The following is a 23,096-nucleotide window of genomic DNA, read 5'->3' on the forward strand; positions in this document are numbered from 1 at the left end:
GGTCCAGGTGCCCTAGGGGTCGGCACACACCAGGGTCTGGGCTGAGCAGGAGGCCATGACCTCAAGGAGACTCCACTCGGCCCTCTCCTGTGTTCCGTGCCAGGCCCACCCTTCTTCATCCTTCCACTGCCACGTGTGCCCACGAGCCTCATGGGATAGCAGGCACGGGACGTGTCTACAGGTGGCTCCCTGATGGCGCCCCTACAAGTAGATGCCACAAGGACCCCACTGTGCAGACGGGGAGACCGGGGGGCCCCGGGAGGCACAGGGTCTGAGCGGGTCCCAGCACTGGTCAGGGGGAAAACCCAGGTCTGAACCCAGCGCTGTGGCCCCAAAGCCGTGGCACCGGCGGCACCAGGCCTCGCGGGGACGTGTCTGGGCTGTGTTGGTGCCACTGTAGGGACAGGGCATGGGGTGGAGGGGAGCCCTTTGCAGCCTGGGAGGGGCTCTTGTAGGAGCAGGAAGCCGGGTAAGGGGACCCCAGGAAGTGACCTCACCTCCCTGGTCACAGAGCCCAACAGAACTCGGAACCCGGGTCACCAGGCACCCACGTTCTGGAGACAGCGCCCGACTGGGCTCATTCGTTGGGACACCTTCGCCTGATGAACATGTTCTCCTGTTGTGTGCCCGTGTCCCGCGGCTGCCGGCTCAGGGGAGCCCGTGGCCGCGACGCATCCCGACCCTGGAGACAGTGGGTCAGGTCGTGCACTGGACGCCTCAGGTCTCTAGCTCGCAGGGACCCAAAGGTAACACAGGGAGACCCAGAGACAGCCGGTCCAGCCCGACACCGCTCTGATCTGACCTGTGCGGCCCCATGTCCCCCCCCCGTGTGTGTGTGTGTGTGTGTGTGCGAGGAAGGAGGGGTCATGTGTGGAGGGCCCACCTGAGCAGGTGCAGGCTGATGAAGGGGTCAGATGCCTGGTGGGCGGGTCAGGCTCACACCCCCGTCAAGGCTGAACGGCAGGGACAGGGTGTGCTGGGGTGGCCCTCTTGTCCCCAAGGTTCATCCAGAGCCCTGCTGGTGGATGTCACTGTGTCCCAGGCGCAGGGCTGTGCACACTCAGGTCTGTGTCCGATCTGAGAGCTGCAGGGGGAGAGGGCAGAAGGACACTGAGGATGGCCGGGCGAGGATGTGATGTCTCAGGGCCATCCTCGGGTCACTGTCTTTACAGAAATCAACTGATGAAATTGGGAAATGTCTGGCCGAATCCCGATACACAAGCCCTACAGAGTTGTGCGTGTGCCCCGTCGCCCAGGAGGGCCACCCTGGACCCAGGGAGAGAGTGGCTGCAGGGAGGTCTTGGGAAGCAGAGCCTGGAGATGACCTGGGAAGGCCTCCTTCACCGCCCTGGCCCCTCCACAGGGTCCTGGTTCACCGGTCCTGGGATCAGGACCCGGAGCCCCCGGAGCCAGAGCCCGAGGGTGAGAAGGCTGGGGTGGGAGATGTGTGTTCACGGGGTCGGGGCGGTGCTGGGCCACCCAGGGAGGAGCCCCCGGGGGCTGGTGTGGGGCCAGGAGCAGAGACTGAGAGCCCCGGGCTGCGGACTGAAGGGGGGCAGAGGTCCTGGTGTGGGTTCCTGGCCACGGTTTCTCGCGGAGGCTCTGGGGTGAGTTGTGTGTCTGCAAAGGCCCCTGGAGCGGCCGGCGCTGGGTAGGGTGGGGGACCTTCCCTCCTCTCACCCTGAGGCCTTGGAGCCACTGCAACCATCACTCTGTTTCCTTCTCAAGAGTCCGGGGCAGGAGCAGAAGCCGGTGCGGCTCCAAATCCTGGCCCAACAGCATCGGGGGCCTCCGGGGCTCTGCAGGCAGGCGTGGTGCCTGGAATGACTCCAGCAGGGGCCGGAGAGCCAGCAGGTGACCTGGGACCTGTGCGGGGACAGCGGGCACCTGAGCAGAGTCAGCTGGGTCCTGCTTCTGCTCTTGCCTCTGCTGCTGTCACAGTTCCCGCTGCTGCTCCCAACTCTGTTCCTGTCACTGCCCTTCTCCCCGCCCCTCCCAATGCCCTTCTCCCCACTCCTGCCCCTGCCCCTGTCACTGCCCTTCTCCCCGCCCCTCCCAATGCCCTTCTCCCCGCCCCTGCCCCCGCCCCTGCCACTGCCCTTGCTCCCACATGGATGCCAGCCACAAATGAAGGGCCTGAAGACTCTCACGGGGTGTTTCTTCTATATCTAATTGTTGTTCCATTCCCGGACCATGACCCCCCACCAGAATGTCTCTTCCTCTTCTCCCTTATCCTTTCTCTCCTCTTCTATTTAGCTGTTACTTTATTTGTTCATTGTTTCTTATAATCCACATTAATCTTCAATAAAAATTTTTGTTTGTTTTACATTGTGCAATTCCTGAGCACTGGGTACGCTCACAACGCTGTGAACCAGGCAACAGAATTTTGTTGTAGAATATCTCAGTCCCCAAGGGTCACCGTGTACCCGGAGCCCTCACTCCCCATTCGTGCCCCCGCCAGCCCCTGGGAGCCCCCAGTCTGCTTTCTCTCCGTGTTCTGTTACCTACTATGGAGGTTTCCGTCAAGTGGAATCTCGCCAGAGATACCTTTGGGTCTGAACCAACTTTTCAGACGGGACAGATTCATTTTAGTACTTTGTGTTCATTTGAAATAGACTCTTTCTCATTTGATATTGAAATCACAATGGATTAAAGATTAGGTGGGAAAATGGAGGCCCCTTCGGTGACAATGGTCTTTGGGTGGAGACCCCTGTGTGTGCTGTGACACTACAGTCTGACGCCAGCCAGGACAGGGCCGGTCCTCCCGTGGCCCAAACAGAAACCGGGAGATGCAGAAGGCTGGACGCTCACACCACAGAGGGGTGAGCATCCCTCACGACCCAGGGCCAGAAGATTCACAGGCCTCTGGGCCAAATAATGCCCCAAAGCCAGTGTGTTCCCCGGGATGGAGGCCAGACTCGTCCCAGTCCAAGGGAGGTGGTCCCCACGGGAGCAGGCGTCAGAGATGCGGGGCGTCCCGGGGAGGGACTCGGGCAAGTGAGACCCGAGGGAGGCAGCGGTGGTCACCTTCAGACGGGCAGGTTTCTGGTCTGGGGACCGGCAGCCTAGGTGTCCACGTGAGGAAGCAGAGGCCCCAGCCGATCCCCAGCGAGAAGTCCTCGTCCTGCAGGGGACCGGCTGGCCCAGTACTGGGAGAGCCCCCAGAGCCCCGGTCGGCCCTTCCCCAGCCCCCATGCCAGGCCCCAAGCAGGTTGGTCAGCTCTGCTCCCCTGAGTTCGGGGGGGGGGCCCTCGGCAGGTGGTGGGGTTCCCCAGGAAGAGGGACCCTGAGCCCCAGGATGCCAAGATGCAGGCCTGTGCGTAGGACAATCCAAAGTCAAGGAGATGGGCTTCCTGACCCAGCTCGTCTTACTTGTGACCCAGGCTGTGCTATTAGCCTCGGTGTCCCCATCTGTGACATGGGGACATAACGGGCCTTCTAGATGGGTGGGCACATTCCCTGAGACATGAGGTGGAATCGTGGCCTGGTGCCTGGAGGACATAAAGGGCCACCTGGAAGGCTGTCCCAGAGTCCCCCAGGGCACTGGATTCCGGAAGCCCCTCCTTGGCCCCTGCCCGCTGTCCCCCTTCTGGGAACACTCAGCGTTGTTTGCAGAGGAGGTGGAGACGATCCAGGAGGTCAACAGTCCCACGTGGAGGAAGGTCAGCGCTGGAGGGACAGACGGACATGTCCCGTGCCCCCTTCCAGGGCCCGAGGTGTGACACCCTCTGACCTGACCTGGTGTGGACCCCGCTACTGTGGTTTCACTCCCTCCCTCCTTCCCTAATTCAGCCGGGGATCTCAGGTGCCTGCCATGTGCCGAGCACTGTGACCTCTTCAGTGAGCATGACTCTACGGGGTCCCCCACGTGGCATCTTCCTTTGCAGGGTCTGAATCTTCCTGCGCTGTGTCCCCTCTGGCGAGTCTGCGAGGGAGGCCGCTGCACATGTCCCTGCAAGGAAGCACGAGTCTAGAAGGTCCAGATGACCTGCCCCAGGTCCCAGCTTGTGGAGCCTGAACGGCAAGGCGGCCCCAACCCCCACAGTGGATGAGGGAGGCTGGACCTTCGTCCCTCCCAGCCTTCTCCAAAGGGCAAGGCCTTCTCTCCAGCCCAGGGTGAGCCTGCTGGGCACACAGGCCCCTCCGAACATGCCCTCGTTCACATGTGGGTCTGGGCCCCTTGCCCCACCCTCAGCTCCTCTGCCGGATGCAGGGGCAGCCCTCTCCTCTCCCTGGGTCTGCTCCTGGGGTCCCGGCCTGCTGGTCTCAGAAGAGCTTGCCGATTTGGTCCCCATGACCAGCTGATCCCAGGGACAGGATGGGGGCTGTGGGTCGAGGCCTGGACTTAGCGAGTGCGGGACGATGGGATTTGTTGAAAGAATGACCTGCAGGTTCAGCTGGACTCCCGTAGACTGAGCAACCAGACTGCATACCCACTGGTCCCCCCTGAGCGCACAGGACAACAAGGAACAGAGGAGCAGAGACCCGGAGGGACAGGCTTGGCCCAGCGCTCACCTGCCCTTACGTTTTTAAACCTCACCTATATGGGGGCGGGCCTATGTTGTCCCGACGGTACCTAAGGCAGAAACCCTGTGTGGCAAACACAGGACAGAGCTGCTCAGGGTGACACCGGGATGAGGTGTGGACTCCCCGAACGTCCACGGCCCCCTAGAGGCCCGACCCCCAATCCCAGAAGCACAGCTTGACGAGCCCATGAGGAACCCATCGCTTCTTTTTATAGCAGGAAACACTGAGGTTTTGTCCAAGGTCACCCAGAACGTCGAGGGCAGGGCCCGTGGCAGGTGGCCTGAGACCTGGCATCTGTCCACAGAGACACGTCTCCTGTTGTCGCCCAGTCCCGGTACCGAGGCCCCGCGGGGCCTGACACGGATGTCTGGGTCTACCTTGAGCTTTCCAAGGCCGTCTGCTGGGCTCCCGGGAAAACGCTGGCCCTTGCTCCAGACAGAAGGTTCTGCCCTCCGGTAACAAATGGGAGGTGCATGCACTCACTGGGCTAGAGGCCCTGCCTCCACCTGCCCTTGGAGATGAAGGTCTGGGGAGCCCTGTTCCTGCTCCTTCCAGGGTTCTAAGACATGCTCGACCACGTAGCCCCTCCTTCCTGGGAGACATTCCCGGGCCTCCTCCGGGATCTCAGGCGGAGGTCACAGCCAGGGATCAAGCGGGAGGATCTGGGTGGTAGGGAGGTCGAGGACGGAGTTTGGAGGCCAGGGCTCCCGGTCCAGCTTGGCCGCTTAGTCTTTCCTTTCACACGGATTTGCTCTTGTGCTTTGACCGACCTCCCACTCGGCTGTGAGCTCCTGGAGGGCTGGGACCTCGCGGGACCTTTGACTCCGGCCCCCGGGGCCCAACAGCCCCTGCTCAGGGTGAGAGGCACAGGGGCTGAATGCGTCCAGAGGGGATCTCAGTGTCCCTACCTGCCTCTGAGCAGCTCACGCTGTGGACATGCAGACTAATAGTAAGAGGTACATGTTGGGTTGGGGGCAGGGGACGCCCAGCTTGACCCCTGAGCGTCCCTTCCCGCTCCAGAGGCTTCCCTGAACACAGTGGACACAGCCTGCCCCCTGGTGGTCAGCACCGGCATGACAGCCCCAGGCAGGGAAACCAGAAAACAAAACACACACCTTTGTTTGGGTGTAGTCAAGGCAGCAGCCCTCCCTGGCCCTAGGGGGGCACAGGGGCAGGACCTGCGGGCTCCAGGGGCGATGTGAGGACTTCAGAAGCCTCCCTCGTCCCCCGTTCCACCTCTCCCGTCCCGGTGCCCCGTTCACTCCTAAGGCTTCCTCACCCCAGCCAGGGCACTGCCTCTGGAAGCCCTTCCTAATGAGGCCCCGGGGCTCTGACAAGGAGGGTCTTGACCTCGGTCCCCACACCAGGGTCCATGCTCGGCCACGTGCTGCCCATCCAGGTCCTCGGTCCTCCAAGCCCCCAGGCTGCCCTCCGCTCAGAAGGACCTTGAGGGAGGAGAAAGCATTTTCCCAGGACCAGGAGCATCTTGGGGCAGGGGTGGAGGTCCAGGGCCAGCAGACAAGCCTGTGGGACCCTTGGGACATCACGTCTATGCAGCCCAATTTACACAGGAGGAAGCTGAGGCCTGTCGTGTAGCCCCCTCCCACTAGCGGGGTGTCTCCTTCTAGCTCCAGGCTTGTGGTGGACACAGGACCCCAGACCCAGTCTTCTCCGGGTGCCCCGGGGAAGTGCCCAGCCCAGGCAGCCCCCTGGGTACCCTGGAGACCCCGCTGGCCATCAGGCTGGCACGTCTCCCTACCCCACGTATGAGCCCTGGTCATGCTGCCAGCCCACTGGGCGCCCCTGCCCCGTGGCAGAGCTGCCTCCAGTCCCCTTCTTCTTGCCCCGGTGTCACCTCCCCCCTCCAGGGTGTACTCCCCTTGAGCCGCTGCCGGGTGGTCAGTGTGCGTGTGTGTCTGTGTGTGTGTGTGTGTGTGTGCCTGTGTGTGTGTGTCTGTGTGTGTGTGTGTGTTTGTGTGTGTGTGCGTGTGCTTGCCTGTACGGTCTGGGGACATCCAGATATAACAGCCCCACCTCGTACGGGGTTGATAGGGATCTGACGGGATCTCAGGGGTCTCATTCCCAGGGCGAACCCCAGGGGAGGGCTGAGTTTGGCCTAGGACGGAGACCCCCCACTGCTTGGACTCTGCCCACCTCACGTATCCTGGGCCGGTCCCTGGCCTCAGTCTCCCACCTGGCCCTGAGGTTGGGCGTGGAGTGACGTCAGCGTGGACAGGGCCCAGGCTCTCCTCCTGGGTGGATGGAGAGGAGATGGGCCAGGCACACAGGCCTCCCTAGCAAAGGGCAGCTGGGTCTCGTGTCCTCGGCCTGGCACGGCTGTGTGCCCTCCCCGGGGGGCTCCGTGCCACTGATCCCGTGTGCACCCTGCCTCCAGACCGCTGCCCTGTAACCCCAAATCCTGTGGGCCCTCGGATCAGCCTCACCCCAGCCAGTGGGCTGCAGACTTGAGGGCCGGGTGGGTTGGACACGCGGGTACACGAGGGTCGCCGAATGTACCTACCCCGTCCCAGCTGTCACAGACCCTAGGCTCCCCTGGCCAGGGTCCAGCTGGGTGCCTGGGTTTTCTGTACTCAGTGGGAATCAGATTTTACAGCAGCTTGAAAACCACGTTTAGGGTTTGAAACCCTTGGGGACCGAGATATTCTGCAGCAAAATTCTGTGGTGTGGTTCACGGAGTCGTGAGCGTACCCCGTGCTGAGGAATTGCACAACGTAAAATAAATAAATTTTTATTGAAGATTAATGTGGATTTTAAACAAACCATGAACAAATAATGTACCACCTAAAAAGTAGAGGAGAGAAAGGATAAGGGAGAAGAGGAAGAGTCATTCTGGTGGCGGGGTCGGCGACTGGGACTGGAGCAACAATTAGAAATACAATAAACACCCCTCGAAGGCCTTTGGGCCCTTGATTTGTGGCCGGAATCCATACGGGAACAAGGGCGGGTGGCAGGAACGGTGTCGGGAGCAGAAGCAGGACCCAGCTGATTCTGTTCAGGTGCCCGCTGTCCCAGCACAGGTCCCAGGTCACCTGCTGGCTCTCCGGCCCCTGCAGGAGTCGCCCCAGACTCCACCCCTGCCTGCAGAGACGCCGAGGACCCGGATGCCCTTGGGTCGGGCTCTGGAGCTGCACCGGCTTCTGGTCCTGCCCCGGACTCTTGAGAAGGAAACAGAGTGATGGTTGCAGCGGCTCCAAGGCCTCAGGGTGAGAGGAGGGAAGTTCCCCCCCCCCCCCACCTCCACCCAGCGACGGCCTCTCCAAGGGCCTTTGCAGACACACAACTCACCCCAGAGCCTCCCCGAGAAGCCGTGGCCAGGAACCCACACCAGGACCTCTGCCCCCCTTCAGTCCGCAGCCCGGGGCTCTCAGTCTCTGCTCCTGGCCCCACACCAGCCCCCGGGCACTCCTCCCTGGGTGGCCCAGCACCGCCCTGGTCCCATGAACACACATCTCCCACCCCAGCCTTCTCACCCTTGGGCTCTGGCTCCGGGGGCTCCGGGTCCTGATCCCAGGACCCGTGAACCAGGACCCTGTGTGGGGGGTGGGGGGGCCGGGGCGGTGAAGGAGGCCTTCCCAGGTCATCTCCAGGCTCTGCTTCCCAAGACCTCCCTGCAGCCACTCTCTCCCTGGGTCCAGGTTGGCCCTCCTGGGCGACCGGGCACACGCACAACTCTGTAGGGCAGGTGTATCGGGATTTGGCCAGACGTTTCCGATTTCATTGGTTGATTTCTGTAAAGACAGTGACCTGCGGCTGTCCCGGAGACATCACAGCCGTGCCCGGCCATCCTCAGTGTCCTTCCGCCCTCTCTCCCCGCTGCTTCCAGATCGGACACATCCTGAGTGTGCACAGCCCTGTGCCTGGGACACAGTGACATCCACCTACAGGGCTTGAGATGAACGTTGGGGACAAGAGGGCCACCCCAGCCCACCCTGTCCCTGCCGTCAAGCCTTGACCGGGGTGTGAGCCTGACCCGCCCACCAGGCATCTGACCCCTTCATCAGCCTGCACCTGCTCAGGAGGGCCCTCCACACATGACCCCTCCATCCAGGCACACACACACACACACACACACACACACACACACACAAACGGGCGGGGACCTAGGGCCCCTCAAGTCAGATAAGAGCGGTATCGGGCTGGACCGGCTGTCTCTGGGTCTCCTGTGTTACCTCTGGGTCCCTGCGAGCTAGAGACCTGAGGCGTCCTGTGCACGACCTGACCCACTGTCTCCAGGGTCGGGAAGCGTCGCGGCCGCGGGCTCCCCTGAGCCGGCAGCCGCGGGACACGGGCACACAACAGGAGAACATGTTCGTCAGGCGTAGGTGTCCCAACGAATGAGCCCAGTCGGGCACTGTCTCCAGAACGTGGGTGCCTGGTGACCCGGGTTGTGAGTTCAATTGGGCTCTGTGACCAGAGAGGTGAGGTCACTTCCTGGCGTCCCCTTACCCGGTTTCCTGCTCCTACAAGAGCCCCTCCCAGGTTGCAAAGGGCTCCCCTCCACCCCATGCCCTGTCCCTACAGTGACACCAACACAGCCCAGACACGTCCCCGCGAGGCCTGTTGCAGCCGGGGCCGCGGCTTTGGGGCCACAGGGCTGGGTTCAGACCTGGGTTTTCCTCCTGACAAGTGCTGGGACCCTGCACAGTCCCTGTGCCTCCCGGGGCCCCCCGGTCTCCCGGTCTGCACAGTGGGGTCCTTGTGGCATCTACTTGTAGGGGCGCCATCAGGGAGCCACCTGTAGACACGTCCCGTGCCTGCTATCCCATCAGGCTCGTGGGCACACGTGGCCGTGGAAGGATGAGGAAGGGGTAGGCCTGGCATGGAACACACTCACGCGGGCCTGGGTCCTCTCCGGGTCCAGGCACAGCCACCCCTCCTGCCTGGGTCCCGGGCCCGGGGGAAGGTGGAGGTGAACTCGTTCAGACCCTGTGCCCACCAGACATGCACGCCCGGGGCTCCATTACATCTGGGCTCGGGTCCCATTGCCTGGTCTGGGCCTATGAGCTGGGCGGTCCCCACTGTGGCTCCCCGCCACAGGGTGGGCCTGGCACGGAACACAGGAGAGGGCCGAGTGGAGTCTCCTCGAGGTCACGGCCTCCTGCTCAGCCCAGACCCTGGTGTGTGCCGACCCCTAGGGCACCTGGACCCCAGCTTCCGGCCAGGCTCGGGGACGGACACCAGAATGTGTCCCTGTGTCCTGTAGCTCTACACAACTCACCTTGTCCCTCCCGGTCACCCTTGACCTGGGGTGTGGACATGACCCTCCCATCAGCCTGCTCCTGCTCTGGTGGCTTCCCCCCCACGTCCCATCCTTACAAACATACACAGCCTCACACACACTCACAGACACAGGGAGGCTCGTGCGACTCACCAGTCGGATCAGGGCCGTGTCAGGCTAGACCGGCCAGTCCCGGGCCTCCCGGTGTCACCTTTGCGTCCCTCCGGGCACATGACCACAGCCTTCAAGGGTGAGACCTGACCCACCGTCTGCAGGTGGGAAAAGGCTCTCCCTGTGGGCTTTCCTGAGACCACAGCCTCAAGATCAGGACACAGCATGAGAACACGTCGCGCATTCGAAGGTCTCCAACCACGGGAGCTGAGTGGGGTGCTTCTCTAGAATGGGGGTGCCTGTGATACACACGGGGGCATCTTGGGGATCCCCTGGCCATCGGCCTGGCGTGGCTCCCCTCATGGGCATGTTCCCTGGAGACAAGGTCCCCGCCCCACAACTCTTCTCTCCCCCAACCCCTGTCACCTCCAGGGTCCACTCATCCTTTGACCCCCACGCGGGTGGTTAGTTACTGGGGGGCGGGGGACCGTGTTTCCATGCAACTGCGTGGACCTGTGCCCACTCGGGGATGCCCAGAGGAAAGGACCCCACACGGGATGGCTTCAGTGGTCCTCCAGGAACTTAGAGGCTCTCATTCCCTCGAAAACCCCCTGGGAAAGTGAAGCCCTGGCCTAGGACCCGAAACCTCCCCCAGCCCCTCTAGGCTCTGCTCACCTGCTGGGTCCCCGGCCAGTGCCTGCCTCTCCTGCCTCAGTTTCCTGACTGTTCCATGAGCGCTTGGAGGAGGGGCTTCACCAGTCCGGCTAGAGTGGCCCCTGGCTCCCACCTTTGGGCAGGATGTGGCGCGGGAGCCTTGTGGGCGGGGAGGTGCTCCCACCAAAGGTCGAGGCAGGTGGAGCGTGGGCAGGTGCACCGGGACCACGGGACTGCACGCACGGGACCACCTCGCGGCAGGAGCCCACGACACCTGGGGTCGCACGTATCCGATCTCCGACGCCTGCTCAGTGACCCTCATATCCCCTTAGGCCTGAGCCCACGGCCACTCCACCCAAGCAGGGCGGCTGGACGCAGTGGGTATGGAGACACGGGGGCAAGAGGGAAACGAGACAGACCCCCACCCTGCTGACCTGGCCCCCACACTCCACTCCACTGTTCATGCGGGCGCGTGGCTGAGCCAGGAGGAGGGGGAGGGGGACACCAGTCTAAGGGGGGAGGTCAGGCCGCCTTTCCCTCCTCCCCATCCCCGCCCCCTGCCTTCCCGAGAGCCCCCTCCCCCCACAAGCTCCCCCACTTCGGACACCTTCTCCTCCCTGCTTTCATCCCCCACACACCCAGCGGAGGTGGGAGCCGCCGACCCCATCTGCAAAAAGAGCACCGAGGTCCCAGAAGCTGGCATACAGCTTGTGTGTCACAGGACTCTGACGTGGCCCCGCTCTGGGTGTGAGCCCGGGTCGCTCTGATCCGAAGCCTGGGCTTTGGCAGGACCCCGAGGAGGTGACCTCTGAAGCCAGCCTTAGAGATGAGGGTGTTCTGGACGGGAGCCATGGAGCGGGGCGGTGGGAGCCGGGGGCTCGAGGGGCAGGGATGGTGGGCTCCCTGGGGGAGGAAAACACTAGGGAGGGGGGAGGGGAACACCCCGGGGACGGCATCTGGCCCAGTTCACTCGGGGCTCCGGATGTCGGGTAAGGAGTCAGGGGTCACCGCAGCTTGCCAGGCGCAGGGGACGTGACCAGGCAGTGTCGTCAGAGCCACGGCATCCTAGATGTGGAGGGAGCTTGAGGGCTTGGTATTTGCCCCCAGGCAAGCATGGATTCCCAGGCACCGGCCTGGGAGGACGATGCTGCCTCAGTCTCCCCCTCTGTAGAGCAGAGCAGGTCGTCATCTCCCCCCGGGGCTGGATTCCCTGACAGGTCCAGAGATGGTCTCCAGCCAGAGGAGTTTTTCAAGTGAGGTCTCTACCTCGGTGGTCTCCGAGAAGGGACCAAGGGACGCGCCCCCTGCCAGCTCGGCGGATGCTCTCGTCCAAGCTGCTGATCGTCATGTCCAGGCGGGCACCGGCGATGCGGTGTCGCCCGCCGGCTGGGGGGTCAGGGGCAGTGAGGAGCTGTGCTTGCGGACCCTGAGAGGCAGAGCTCCTGAGGGCCCAAGGCTGCTCCGGGGCGTGTGGTGGTTGAAGCTGAGCTGAAGCCCGATGTCTCTGGGAAGGACCGGGAGGACAACCTGGGCCCTGGGGTCCCGTCTTGTTCCTGCCATGGGAGGGGTCAGTCTGCATCACCCATTTCACAGAGCAGGAGAGTGAGGCCCCAAGAAGGGAGGCAGGTGTTTCTGGGCACAGGGCTGGTCAGCAGAGAGCTGGAAAACCACCTCCGGAGCCCCCGCCAGCCCGGCAGGGAGCCCCCGAGCCGAGGGCGAGCCTTCCCCTTCTGCCTGGCCACTCATTCTTCCCAGACCTTGACGGTGGCCTGTTCCTTTTGGCCACAGGTATTGCTGGCCGAGCAGGAGGGAGTCCAGCTGGTAGGACAGGTGTAGCTACAGGGCACAGGGACACCTGTGAGCTACCAGGAGCCACATTGTGGGTTCTGTCCCCGAGCCTGCCCAGCAGCTGGGGTCCAGGTGCCCTAGAGATCAGCACACACTTGGGTCTGGGCTGAGCAGGAGGCCATGACCTCAAGGAGACTCCACTCGGCCCTCTCCTGGCTCCTGCCCGGTCTCACCTGTCCTCCCTGAGGGGCTCCAGGGCCCGGATCCAGGCCCCTGATGGCTGCTCGGGCTCCAGCCGCGAAAGATGTAGAGCCTCTGGAGCCGCGGAGTTCTTGGGGCTGCAGGGAGAGTCGGCCACCGACGGGGCCTCGGCTGGGGAGGATGCGGGCCTCGTGGGATGAAGAGGGGGCCGGGACCCGGTCCCGGGGTCAGGGCTCATGTATACAAAGGGCTGAAATCACTGAGTGCCCGGGGGATGCCCAGTTACAGTAGCCCCCTGACACTTGGTTTTCCTGGAGGTGCCCCCTGGCCTCCAAGGGCCTCTTCCCACCCTCTGACTCCGCCCAGGGCTGCAGCCAGGCACAGGATGGACCTCTGTCCAAGGTCCTGCCAGGAAGACAAGGCAGAAGGAGGAAAGGAGAAGGGCAAGGGGAGGACCGACTTCTCCCTGCCCTGAGTCGGCCTCCACTGCTGCCTCCAGGACCCTGGCCCAGCCATGCCCCAGGGTCCAAGCACCTGGACCCTGGGGTGGAGTCTGCGGTCCAGGCCAGCTGGGTGGGGTGGGTGTAGTCACTGGCCATCGTGTCCCCAGATGTCCAACCCACCTGGCCTCGCACCCTGAGGCCTGCCTGGATGGGGAGGGCATGGTTCTGGGGCTCAGGAAGGTTGGGGTTCCAGAGTAGTTGGCGGAGGTGGGAACATGGGGGACCAGCCAGACGGGGAGCGATTGGATTCACGCACATCAGCGTCACCTCTGGATCATCCACAGGTGTTGAGTGCCGGTCCCTGGGCATACCTGGCCATGACACAGACCCGGCTGGCCTTGGGGAGGGAGGCCTGTGTACCCAGGACACCTCCCCTCCACCTACCCCTGGGGGCGAGCCTGGACCACGGCCACGCTGATGCACTTCGCCATCTGACCCTCAGGGACAGGGGGAACACTGAGGTCAGGAGAGGCAAGGACTGGCCTAGGACAAGTGAGGCCAGCCTCTGCCCCCACATGGGGTTCTCCCTGGGAATGAGAGCCCCTGAGATGCTCGGGGGTCCCTATCCACCCCATCCGTGTGAGGCTGTGACCTCTGGACATCTCCAGAAAGGCTCACACGCACAGAAACACACACACACGCTGACACTGACTGCCCAGCTGGGGATCAGAGGGGAGTCCACACTGGGAGGGCGTGGGTAATAGGGGGAAAGAAGAGAAAGGCTGGAGGCAGCGGGGCCATGGGGCAGGGACATCAGGATTCCTGGCAATAGCCCGGGACCCACCACATAGGGAGGGGATATGTGCCGGCTGAGGGTCAGGGGGTCCACAAGTGTCTGGGGGGATTGACAGGAACTAGGGTAGAATTGGGTCTGGGGTCCTGTGTCCACGACGCTGAGCCCATGGAGCTAGGAGGTGTGGATGGGGCTACAGCACAGAACTCCTCCTAAACTGGGTTGCGTAGACAGTGTCTCAAGTGTCCCACAGGCTCATAGACGACTCTGTGTCCTGGGATCTTCATCCCTGGCCCTCTGTTCTCCCCTCCTGGGAAAATGCTTCCTACTCCCTCAAGGTCCTTCAGAGCGGAGGGCAGCATGGGGGCTTGGAGGACGGAGGACCTGTGTGTGCATCACGTGGCCGAGCAGCGGACCCTGGTGTGGGGACCGAGGTCAAGACCCTCCTTGTTGGAGCCTTGGGTCCTCATTAGGAAGTGGTTCCCCAGGCAGAGCCCTGGCTGGGGCGAGGAGGCCTCGTGAGGGACCTGAGCACCGGGCCAGGGGAGCGACACGGGCCACAAGGGAGGCTTCTGAGGGTTGTCACCTGGACCCTGGAGCCCACAGGCCCTGCTCCCGCGAGACACACAGAGAGAGACAGAGTCCGAGGCAGAGACAGAGAATGGACCCAGGAGAGAGGAAACCAGAAATTCCATGAATCGGCCCGGAAACGACACCCAGTCATTATATACTAACCCTTAAACCCGGTCACACAGGCCGTCCACCCGGGAGGGGAGGGGGTGACAGAGGGACGTGGGACCAGGAATCGGGAAGGCTGGGAGCCACAGTGGGGACCGCCCAGCACCTAGGCCCAGACCAGGCAACGGGACCCGAGCCCAAATGCAATGAGCCCCTGGAGTGCGTGTCCGGAGGGCACAGGGTCTGAACGAGTTCACCTCCACCTTCTGCGGGGCCCGGGACTCAGGCAGGAGGGGTGGCTGTGCCTGGACCTGGAGCAGACCCAGGCCCGCGTGAGTGTGTTCCGTGCCAGGCCCACCCCTTCCTCATCCTTCCACGGCCACGTGTGCCCACGAGCCTCATGGGATAGCAGGCACGGGACGTGTCTACAGGTGTCTCCCTGATGGCGCCCCTACAAGTAGATGCCACAAGGACCCCACTGTGCAGATGGGGAGACCGGGGCGCCCTAGGAGGCACGGGGTCTGTGCAGGGCCCCAGCACAGGTCAGGAGGAAATCCCAGGTCTGAACCCAGCTCTGTGGCCCCAAAGCCGTGGCACCGGCCGCACCAGGCCTCGCGGGGACGTGTCTGGGCTGTGTTGGTGTCACTGTAGGGACAGGGCATGGGGTGGAGGGGAGCCCTTTGCAGCCTGGGAGGGGCTCTTGTAGGAGCAGGAAGCTGGGTAAGGGGGCCACAGGAAGTGACCTCACCTCCCTGGTAACAGAGCCCAACAGAACTCGGAACCCGGGTCACCAGGCACCCACGTTCTGGAGACAGCGCCCGACTGGGCTCATTCGTTGGGACACCTTCGCTTGACGAACATGTTCTCCTGTTGTGTGCCCGTGTCCCCCGGCTGCCGGCTCAGGGGAGCCCGAGGCCGCGATGCTTCCCGACCCTTGAGACAGTGGGTCAGGTCGTGCACAGGACGCCTCAGGTCTCTACCTCGCAGGGACCCAAAGGTAACACAGGGAGACCTAGAGACATCCATTCCAGCCCGACACCACTCTGATCTGACCTGTGCAGCCCCATGTCCCCCCGTGTGTGTGTGTGTGTGTGTGTGTGTGTGTGTCTGTGTGGAAGGAGGGGTCGTGTGTGGAAGGCCCACCTGAGCAGGGGCAGACTGATGAAGGGGTCAGATGCCTGGTGGGCGGGTCAGGCTCACATCCCCGTCAAGGCTGGATGGGAGGGACAGGGTCTGCTGGGGTGGTCCTCTTGTCTTCGAGGTTCATCACAAGCCCTGCAGGTGGATGTCACTGTGTCCCAGGCGCAGGTCTGTGCACACTCAGGATGTGTCCGATCTGGGAGCAGCGGGGAGAGAGGGCGGAAGGACACTGAGGATGGCCGGGCGGGGCTGTGATGTCTCCGGGCCGTCCGCGGGTCACTGTCTTTACAGAAATCAACCGATGAAATCGGGAAACGATTGGCAGAATCCCGATTCACCCGCCCTACAGAGTTGTGCATGTGCCCCGTCGCCCAGGAGGGCCACCCTGGACCCAGGGAGAGAGTGGCCGCACGGAGGTCTCTGGAAGCAGGGCCTAGAGTTGGCCTGGGAAGGCCTCCTTCACCGCCCTGGCCCCTCCACAGGGTCCTGGTTCACCGGTCCTGGGATCAGGACCCGGAGCCCCCGGAGCCAGAGCCCGAGGGTGAGAAGGCTGGGGTGGCAGATGTGTGTTCACGGGGTCCGGGCGGTGCTGGGCCACCCAGGGAGGAGCCCCCAGGGGCTGGTGTGGGGCCAGGAGCAGAGACTGAGAGCCCTGGACTGTGGCCTGCAGGGGGGCAAAGGTTCTGGTGTGGGTTCCTGGCCGCGGCTTCTCGGGGAGGCTCTGGGGTGAGTTGTGTCTCTGCAAAGGCCCCTGGAGAGGCCGGCGCTGGGTGGAGGGGGGGACCATCCCTCCTCTCACCCTGAGGCCTTGGAGCCGCTGCAACCATCACTCTGTTTCCTTCTCAAGAGTCCGGGGCAGGAGCAGAAGCCGGTGCGGCTCCAGAGCCCGGCCCAACGGCATCGGGGTCCTCGGCGTCTCTGCAGGCAGGGGTGGAGTCTGGGGCGACTCCTGCAGGGGCCGGAGAGCCAGCAGGTGACCTGGGACCTGTGCTGGGACAGCGGGCACCTGAACAGAGTCAGCTGGTTCCTGCTTCTGCTCCCGACACCGTTCCTGCCACCGCCCTTGCTCCTGCATGGATGCCGGCCACAAATCAAGGGCCCGAAGGCCTACAAAGGGTGTTTATTGTATTTCTAATTCTTGCTCCAATCCCAGTCTCCGCCCCCCCACCAGAATGACTCTTCCTCTTCTCCCTTATCCTTTCTCTCCTCTACTTTTCAGGTGGTACTTTATTTGTTCGTGGTTTGTTTAAAATCCACATTAATCTTCAATAAAAATTTTATTTGTTTTACGTTGTGCAATTCCTGAGCGCTGGGCATGCTCACGATTCTGTGAATCACGCCACAGAATATTGTTGCAGAATAATTCGGTCCCCAAAGGTCACCGTGTACCCGGAAACCTCATTCCCCATTCGTGCCCCCGCCAGCCCCTGGGAACCCCCAGTCTGCTTTCTCTCCGTGTTCCGTTACCTACTCTGGAGGCTTCCTTCAAGTGGAATCTCGCCAGAGATACTTTGGGTCTGCACCGACTTTTCATATGGGACAGATTCATTTTCGTACTTTGTGGTCGTTTGAAATAGACTTTTTCTCCTTTGACCTTGAAATCACAAGGGATTAAAGATTAGGTGGGTTAAAAGAGGCCCCTTCGGTGACAATGGGCACAGTCTCGGGGTGGAGACCCCTGTCTGTGCCGTGACACCACAGCCTGACACGAGACAGGACACGGCCGGTCCTCCCGTGGCCCAGACAGAAACCGGGAGATGCGGAAGGCTGGACGGTCACACCACAGTGGGGAGAGCATCCCTCACGACCCAGGGCCAGAAAGGTTCACAGGCCTCTGGGCCAAATAATGCTCCAAATCAGTGCGTTCCCCGGGATGGAGGCCAGACCCGTCCCAGTCCAAGGGGAGGCGACCCCCATGGGAGCAGGCGTCAGAGATGCGGGACGTCCTGGGGTGGGACTCGGGCAAGTGAGACCCGAGGGAGGCAGCGCTGGTGGCCTTCAGACGGGCAGGTTTCTGGTCTGGGGACCGGCAGCCTAGGTGTCCACGTGAGGAAGCAGAGGCCCCAGCCGATCCCCAGCGAGAAGTCCTCGTCCTGCAGGGGACCGGCTGGCCCAATACTGGGAGAGTCCCCAGAGCCCGGAGTCGACCCTTCCCCAGCCCCATGTGGGGCCCCAGGCAGGTTGGTCAGCTCTGCTCCCCTGAGATCAGTGAGGGGGGGCCTTCGGCGGGTGGTGAGATCCCCCAGGAGGAGGGACCCTGAGCCCCAGGACGCCAAGATGCAGGCCTCCAGGAAGGACAATCCAAAGTCAAGGAGATGGGCTTCCTGACCCAGCTCGTCTTACTAGTGACCCAGGCTGTGCTATTAGCCTCGGTGTCCCCATCTGTGACATGGGGATGTAACGGCCTTCTAGATGGGTTGGCACATTCCCTGAGACATGAGGTGGAATCGTGGCCTGGTGCCTGGAGGACATAAAGGGCCACCTGGAAGGCTGTCCCAGAGTCCCCCAGGGCACTGGATTCCGGAAGCTCCTCCTTGGCCCCTGCTCGCTGTCCCCCTTCTGGGAACACTCAGCGTTGTTTGCGGAGGAGGTGGAGACGATCCAGGAGGTCAACAGGTCCCACGTGGAGGCAGGTCAGCGCTGGAGGGACAGAAGGACGTGTCCCGTGCCCCCTTCCAGGGCCCGAGTTGTGACGCCCTCTGACGGGACCTCTGACCTGACCTGGTGTGGACCCCACTTCTATGGTTTCCCTCCCTCCCTCCTTCCCTTCCTCCTTCCCTAATTCAGCCGGGGATCTCAGGTGCCTGCCGTGTGCCGAGCACTGTGACCTCATCAATGAACACAACTCTACAGGATACCCCACGTGGCATCTTCCTTTGCAGGGTCTGAATCTTCCTGCGCTGTGTCCCCTCTGGCGAGTCTGGGAGGGAGGCCTCTGCACATGTGCCTGCAAGGAAGCACGAGTCCAGAAGGTCCAGACCACCTGCCCCAGGTCCCAGCCTGTGGAGCCTGAACGGCAAGGCGGCCCCAACCCCCACAGTGGATGAGGGAGGCTGGACCTTCGTCCCTCCCAGCCTTCTCCAAAGGGCAAGGCCTTCTCTCCAGCCCAGGGTGAGCCTGCTGGGCACACAGGCCCCTCCGAACATGCCCTCGTTCACATGTGGGTCTGGGCCCCTTGCCCCACCCTCAGCTCCTCTGCCGGATGCAGGGGCAGCCCTCTCCTCTCCCTGGGTCTGCTCCTGGGGTCCCGGCCTGCTGGTCTCAGAAGAGCTTGCCGATTTGGTCCCCATGACCAGCTGATCCCAGGGACAGGATGGGGGCTGTGGGTCGAGGCCTGGACTTAGCGAGTGCGGGACGATGGGATTTGTTGAAAGAATGACCTGCAGGTTCAGCTGGACTCCCGTAGACTGAGCAACCAGACTGCATACCCACTGGTCCCCCCTGAGCGCACAGGACAACAAGGAACAGAGGAGCAGAGACCCGGAGGGACAGGCTTGGCCCAGCGCTCACCTGCCCTTACGTTTTTAAACCTCACCTATATGGGGGCGGGCCTATGTTGTCCCGACGGTACCTAAGGCAGAAACCCTGTGTGGCAAACACAGGACAGAGCTGCTCAGGGTGACACCGGGATGAGGTGTGGACTCCCCGAACGTCCACGGCCCCCTAGAGGCCCGACCCCCAATCCCAGAAGCACAGCTTGACGAGCCCATGAGGAACCCATCGCTTCTTTTTATAGCGGGAAACACTGAGGTTTTGTCCAAGGTCACCCAGAACGTCGAGGGCAGGGCCCATGGCAGGTGGCCTGAGACCTGGCATCTGTCCACAGAGACACGTCTCCTGTTGTCGCCCAGTCCCGGTACCGAGGCCCCGCGGGGCCTGACACGGATGTCTGGGTCTACCCTGAGCTCTCCAGAGCCGTCTGCTGGGCTCCCGGGAAAACGCTGGCCCTTGCTCCAGACAGAAGGTTCTGCCCTCCGGTAACAAATGGGAGGTGCGTGCACTCACTGGGCTAGAGGCCCTGCCTCCACCTGCCCTTGGAGATGAAGGTCTGGGGAGCCCTGTTCCTGCTCCTTCCCGGGTGCTAACACATGCTCGACCACGTAGCCCCTCCTTCCTGGGAGACATTCCCGGGCCTCCTCCGGGATCTCAGGCGGAGGTCACAGCCAGGGATCAAGCGGGAGGATCTGGGTGGTAGGGAGGTTGAGGACGGAGTTTGGAGGCCAGGGCTCCCGGTCCAGCTTGGCCGCTAACCAGAAAAGGATCCCTAGCCATTCCCCCGGGGGTGCCGCCCCATCCCCTTGGTGACGTCAACCCCTCTCCTGGAGTTACCAGTGGGGAGACCGACCACCAGGAAGTTCTTCCTCATCTGCCCGGAAGAGTCGAGACCGAGTTCACGGACAAATCGAGGGGCTTGTTTCCCTACACACCCATGGGACAGATGGGAAATCTAAGGAGAGGCCAAGGGAACGGAGGCTTGCTTATCCGGGGTGGCTCGGGCATAGCCCCTCCACCGCGGGCCTCACTTGGCTTGGTCCTAAGCTGCTGGACGAGCCCGCTGATCCCAGCGAGACCACGTGGCTGTCACCAGAATTCCTCAGTGAACCCCTCCCTGCTCCAGTCAGCCCCATGCGAGCAGGAACTAGGTTGGCTCATTGCTCTAAGTCCAAGTCCCCAGAACCTTCCCTCAACGTAGTGGACGTTTACCTTTCTCGAATAAGCAGATGAATTGATATGCGTAAGGTGCTGTCATTGACAGAAACCGCTTCTGTCCTTGTTCCTTTGTGGATGCGTCCATGCCTGCCCTCAGCACCCTGTCTGCTCCCCGCTGTGTGCCCGAACCTGGATCCCAAAAGCAAGCCCCGGACCCCACCCAGGAGGTGGTATGGCCTCTCACCCACAGCCAGCAAGGGGAGCGCTGTCCCCATGGCCCTCCTCACCCTAAGAAGACACGTAAGCCATATTCACCAAGGTTTTTAACTATCGTGCACACTCACACACACACACACACACACACACACACACACACACACACATAGAGCGAAGGGTGGGGGCCCTGGAGGACCCGCACACGTATGTCTCCGGCACCTCCCGCCGCCCCTGTGCTTTAGTGGGTTTGCTCTGGTTCTCTCGGATCCTCCTCCTGGCTCCCTTGAAGGCGTCAGGTCTCTGCCCGAGTCCCTGCATCACCCACCCACCTCTCCTATTAGGAAGACGTGCAAATGCACAGCCTGCATTTCCTCCCATCTTCCTCTCGCCTCCCAGACTTTGGTCGTCAGATTTGGGAGTCGAGAACACCCCTTGTGTTTTCCCTCACGTGTCCTTCCACCCGGCTCTTCCCAGGCCAACCCCGAGGCGGTCCTCGGGCTGGATTCGTCTCCTGGGAGGTGGGGGTCAGCGGACAGAGGGCAGACGGTGCCGGTGGGGGCAGGAGAGGGCCGTGGCCCACAGGCCCAGTGCCGGCTTGTCTGCCAGGGCCCCCGGGCTGGTTTGCCCCCGCCGGTTCTCCTCTTTCTTACCGGGAGGCATCCTTGTCCTGAACGGGCACCAGGGAACCTGAGTGAAGAGACCACTTTGCTTTGAGACGAGGGGCGGAGTGGCAAGGGCTGCAGAGGACGTTGGCCTTGGATGGGGAAAGCGAGGCCGGCCACGCACTGCTGTCCCGTTCAGGTCCCTCTGGCACCTGGGTGCACCTGCAGCCGGAGGGGCTGGTTCCCGGCAGGCTTGCCACATCCCCCTGGAGCCCCCGGTCCCTCCTCTCTGCCTGAGGACTCTCTCCCAGACACGGGAGCCCATCACATCTGAACTGGGGACCTGTGCTTCCTCACCGTGTCACCTGGGCGGCTGGTCCCCAGACCAGAAACCTGCCCGTCTGAAGAGACCACCAATGCCTCCCTCGGGTCTCACTTGCCCGAGTCCCTCCCCGGGACGCCCCGCATCTCTGACGCCTGCTCCCGTGGAGGCCGCCTCCCTTGGACTGGGACGGGTCTGGTCTCCATCCCAGGGAAAGCACTGGCTTTGGTGCAAAATTTGGCCCAGAGGCCTGTGAACCTTTCTGGCCCTGGGTCGTGAGGGATGCTCTCCCCTCTGTGGTGTGACCGTCCAGCCTTCTGCATCTCCCAGTTTGTGATTGGGCCACGGGAGGACCAGCCCTGTCCTGGCTGGCGTCAGACTGTGGCGTCACAGCACGCACAGGGGTCTCTATCTCTGACACGTGCCCTCTTTTACTAACACAGCCTCTTGTATCCTCGTGACATCCCGTCCCCTCGCCGGTGGAAGGCCCGTGTGACCGGTTCTGAGGGAGAGAATATAATGATGGGTGTCGCTTCCAAGCTGGTTCATGAAAGCCTGTGGTTTCTCCGGGTTCCTTTTCTCCCGGGTCCGTTCTCTGTCTCTGTGTCAGTGTGTGTGTCTGTGTGTGTGTCTCTGTCTGACGAAGCAAGAGCAGATAATATGAGCTGCCCCAGGAGGCCCAGTGCCAAGAACCTGCAGAGGCTCCGGGCTGAGACACAGAAGTCCTGAGACCCCCCAGTCCCGGCCGAATCCTGCCAAGAGCGCGTGCCCGGTCGCGGTCTTGGAGGCGGACCCTGCCCCAGTCGAGCCTCAGCTGAGGCTGCAGCCCTGGCCTCCTGGGTGACCGTGGGGCTGAGGCTCCCAGCCGAGCCGAGCCGGGAGACTGGTACAGAAAGTGTGAGGTGGTCCAAGTAAGGTGAATGTGTCCCCCAGCATAGACAACAGCCCATCCTCCAGGCTGGGGCCCGGGCCCGCCCTCCTCCCTCCCGAGCTCTCTCCGGCCACACTGGCTCCTCCTCAGCTCCTCTCCAGACAAACCCTCTGTGCAGCTTTGCTCGTCCCCGCAGCACACTGCTTGCAGACGTGTGTGGGACTGGCTCCTCTTGTAATTCTGGGTCCCAGCATCAGGGCCACCCTGGAAGCCTGTGAGACCCGCCCCTACCAAGGGGCCCCTGACCGCCCTCCTTCACCCTGCTTCATTTCCCGACAGTGTTGGTCTTTCCTTTCACACGGATTTGCTCTTGTGCTTTGACCCACCTCCCCCTCTGGGCTGTGAGCTCCTGGAGGGCTGGGACCTCGCGGGACCTTTGACTCCGGCCCCCGGGCCCAACACAGCCCCTGCTCAGGGTGAGAGGCACAGGGGCTGAATGCGTCCAGAGAGGATCTCAGAGTCCCTACCTGCCTCTGAGCAGCTCACGCTGTGGACATGCAGACTAATAGTAAGAGGTACATGTTGGGTTGGGGGCAGGGGACGCCCAGCTTGACCCCTGAGCGTCCCTTCCGGGCTCCCGAGGCTTCAGTGAGCGCAGTGGACACAGCCTGCCCCCTGGTGGTCAGCACCGGCATGACAGCCCCAGGCAGGGAAACCAGAAAACAAAACACACACCTTTGTTTGGGTGTAGTCAAGGCAGCAGCCCTCCCTGGCCCTAGGGCGGCACAGGGGCAGGACCTGCGGGCTCCAGGGGCGATGTGAGGACTTCAGAAGCCTCCCTTGTCCCCCGTTCCACCTCTC

At 62.7% G+C, this 23,096-nt stretch overlaps 1 protein-coding gene across 2 annotated transcripts; it reads left to right on the forward strand.

The window, feature by feature from the left end:
• The first annotated feature begins 412 nt into the window (after positions 1 to 412).
• Positions 413 to 16,863, forward strand: LOC128778658 (translation initiation factor IF-2-like). 2 transcript variants are annotated; one of them, XM_053908494.1, is made up of 3 exons: positions 413 to 746; positions 15,866 to 16,115; positions 16,422 to 16,863. In XM_053908494.1, the coding sequence occupies exons 1-3, from the start codon at positions 603 to 605 to the stop codon at positions 16,748 to 16,750; spliced, it is 723 nt and encodes a 240-aa protein (XP_053764469.1). In that variant the 5' UTR covers positions 413 to 602; the 3' UTR covers positions 16,751 to 16,863. The 2 variants fall into 2 exon arrangements, with proteins under 2 accessions (XP_053764469.1, XP_053764470.1); XM_053908495.1 differs by lacking the exon at positions 413 to 746 and adding an exon at positions 15,239 to 15,431.
• Positions 16,864 to 23,096: the final 6,233 nt, after the last annotated feature.

Source organism: Panthera pardus, unplaced genomic scaffold (assembly GCF_024362965.1).
Source record: "Panthera pardus isolate Hobbes unplaced genomic scaffold, ASM2436296v1 HiC_scaffold_20, whole genome shotgun sequence".
NCBI lineage: Eukaryota > Metazoa > Chordata > Mammalia > Carnivora > Felidae > Panthera > Panthera pardus.

Excerpts from the sequence above, each read along its gene's own strand:
- LOC128778658 (XM_053908494.1), top strand. The coding sequence starts at position 603 with ATGAACATGTTCTCCTGTTGTGTGCCCGTGTCCCGCGGCTGCCGGCTC. Across the intron at positions 747-15,865 it reads TAGCTCGCAGGGACCCAAAG|AAATCAACCGATGAAATCGG; the intron begins GTAACACAGGGA and ends CTGTCTTTACAG. Across the intron at positions 16,116-16,421 it reads CCCGGAGCCAGAGCCCGAGG|AGTCCGGGGCAGGAGCAGAA; the intron begins GTGAGAAGGCTG and ends TTCCTTCTCAAG.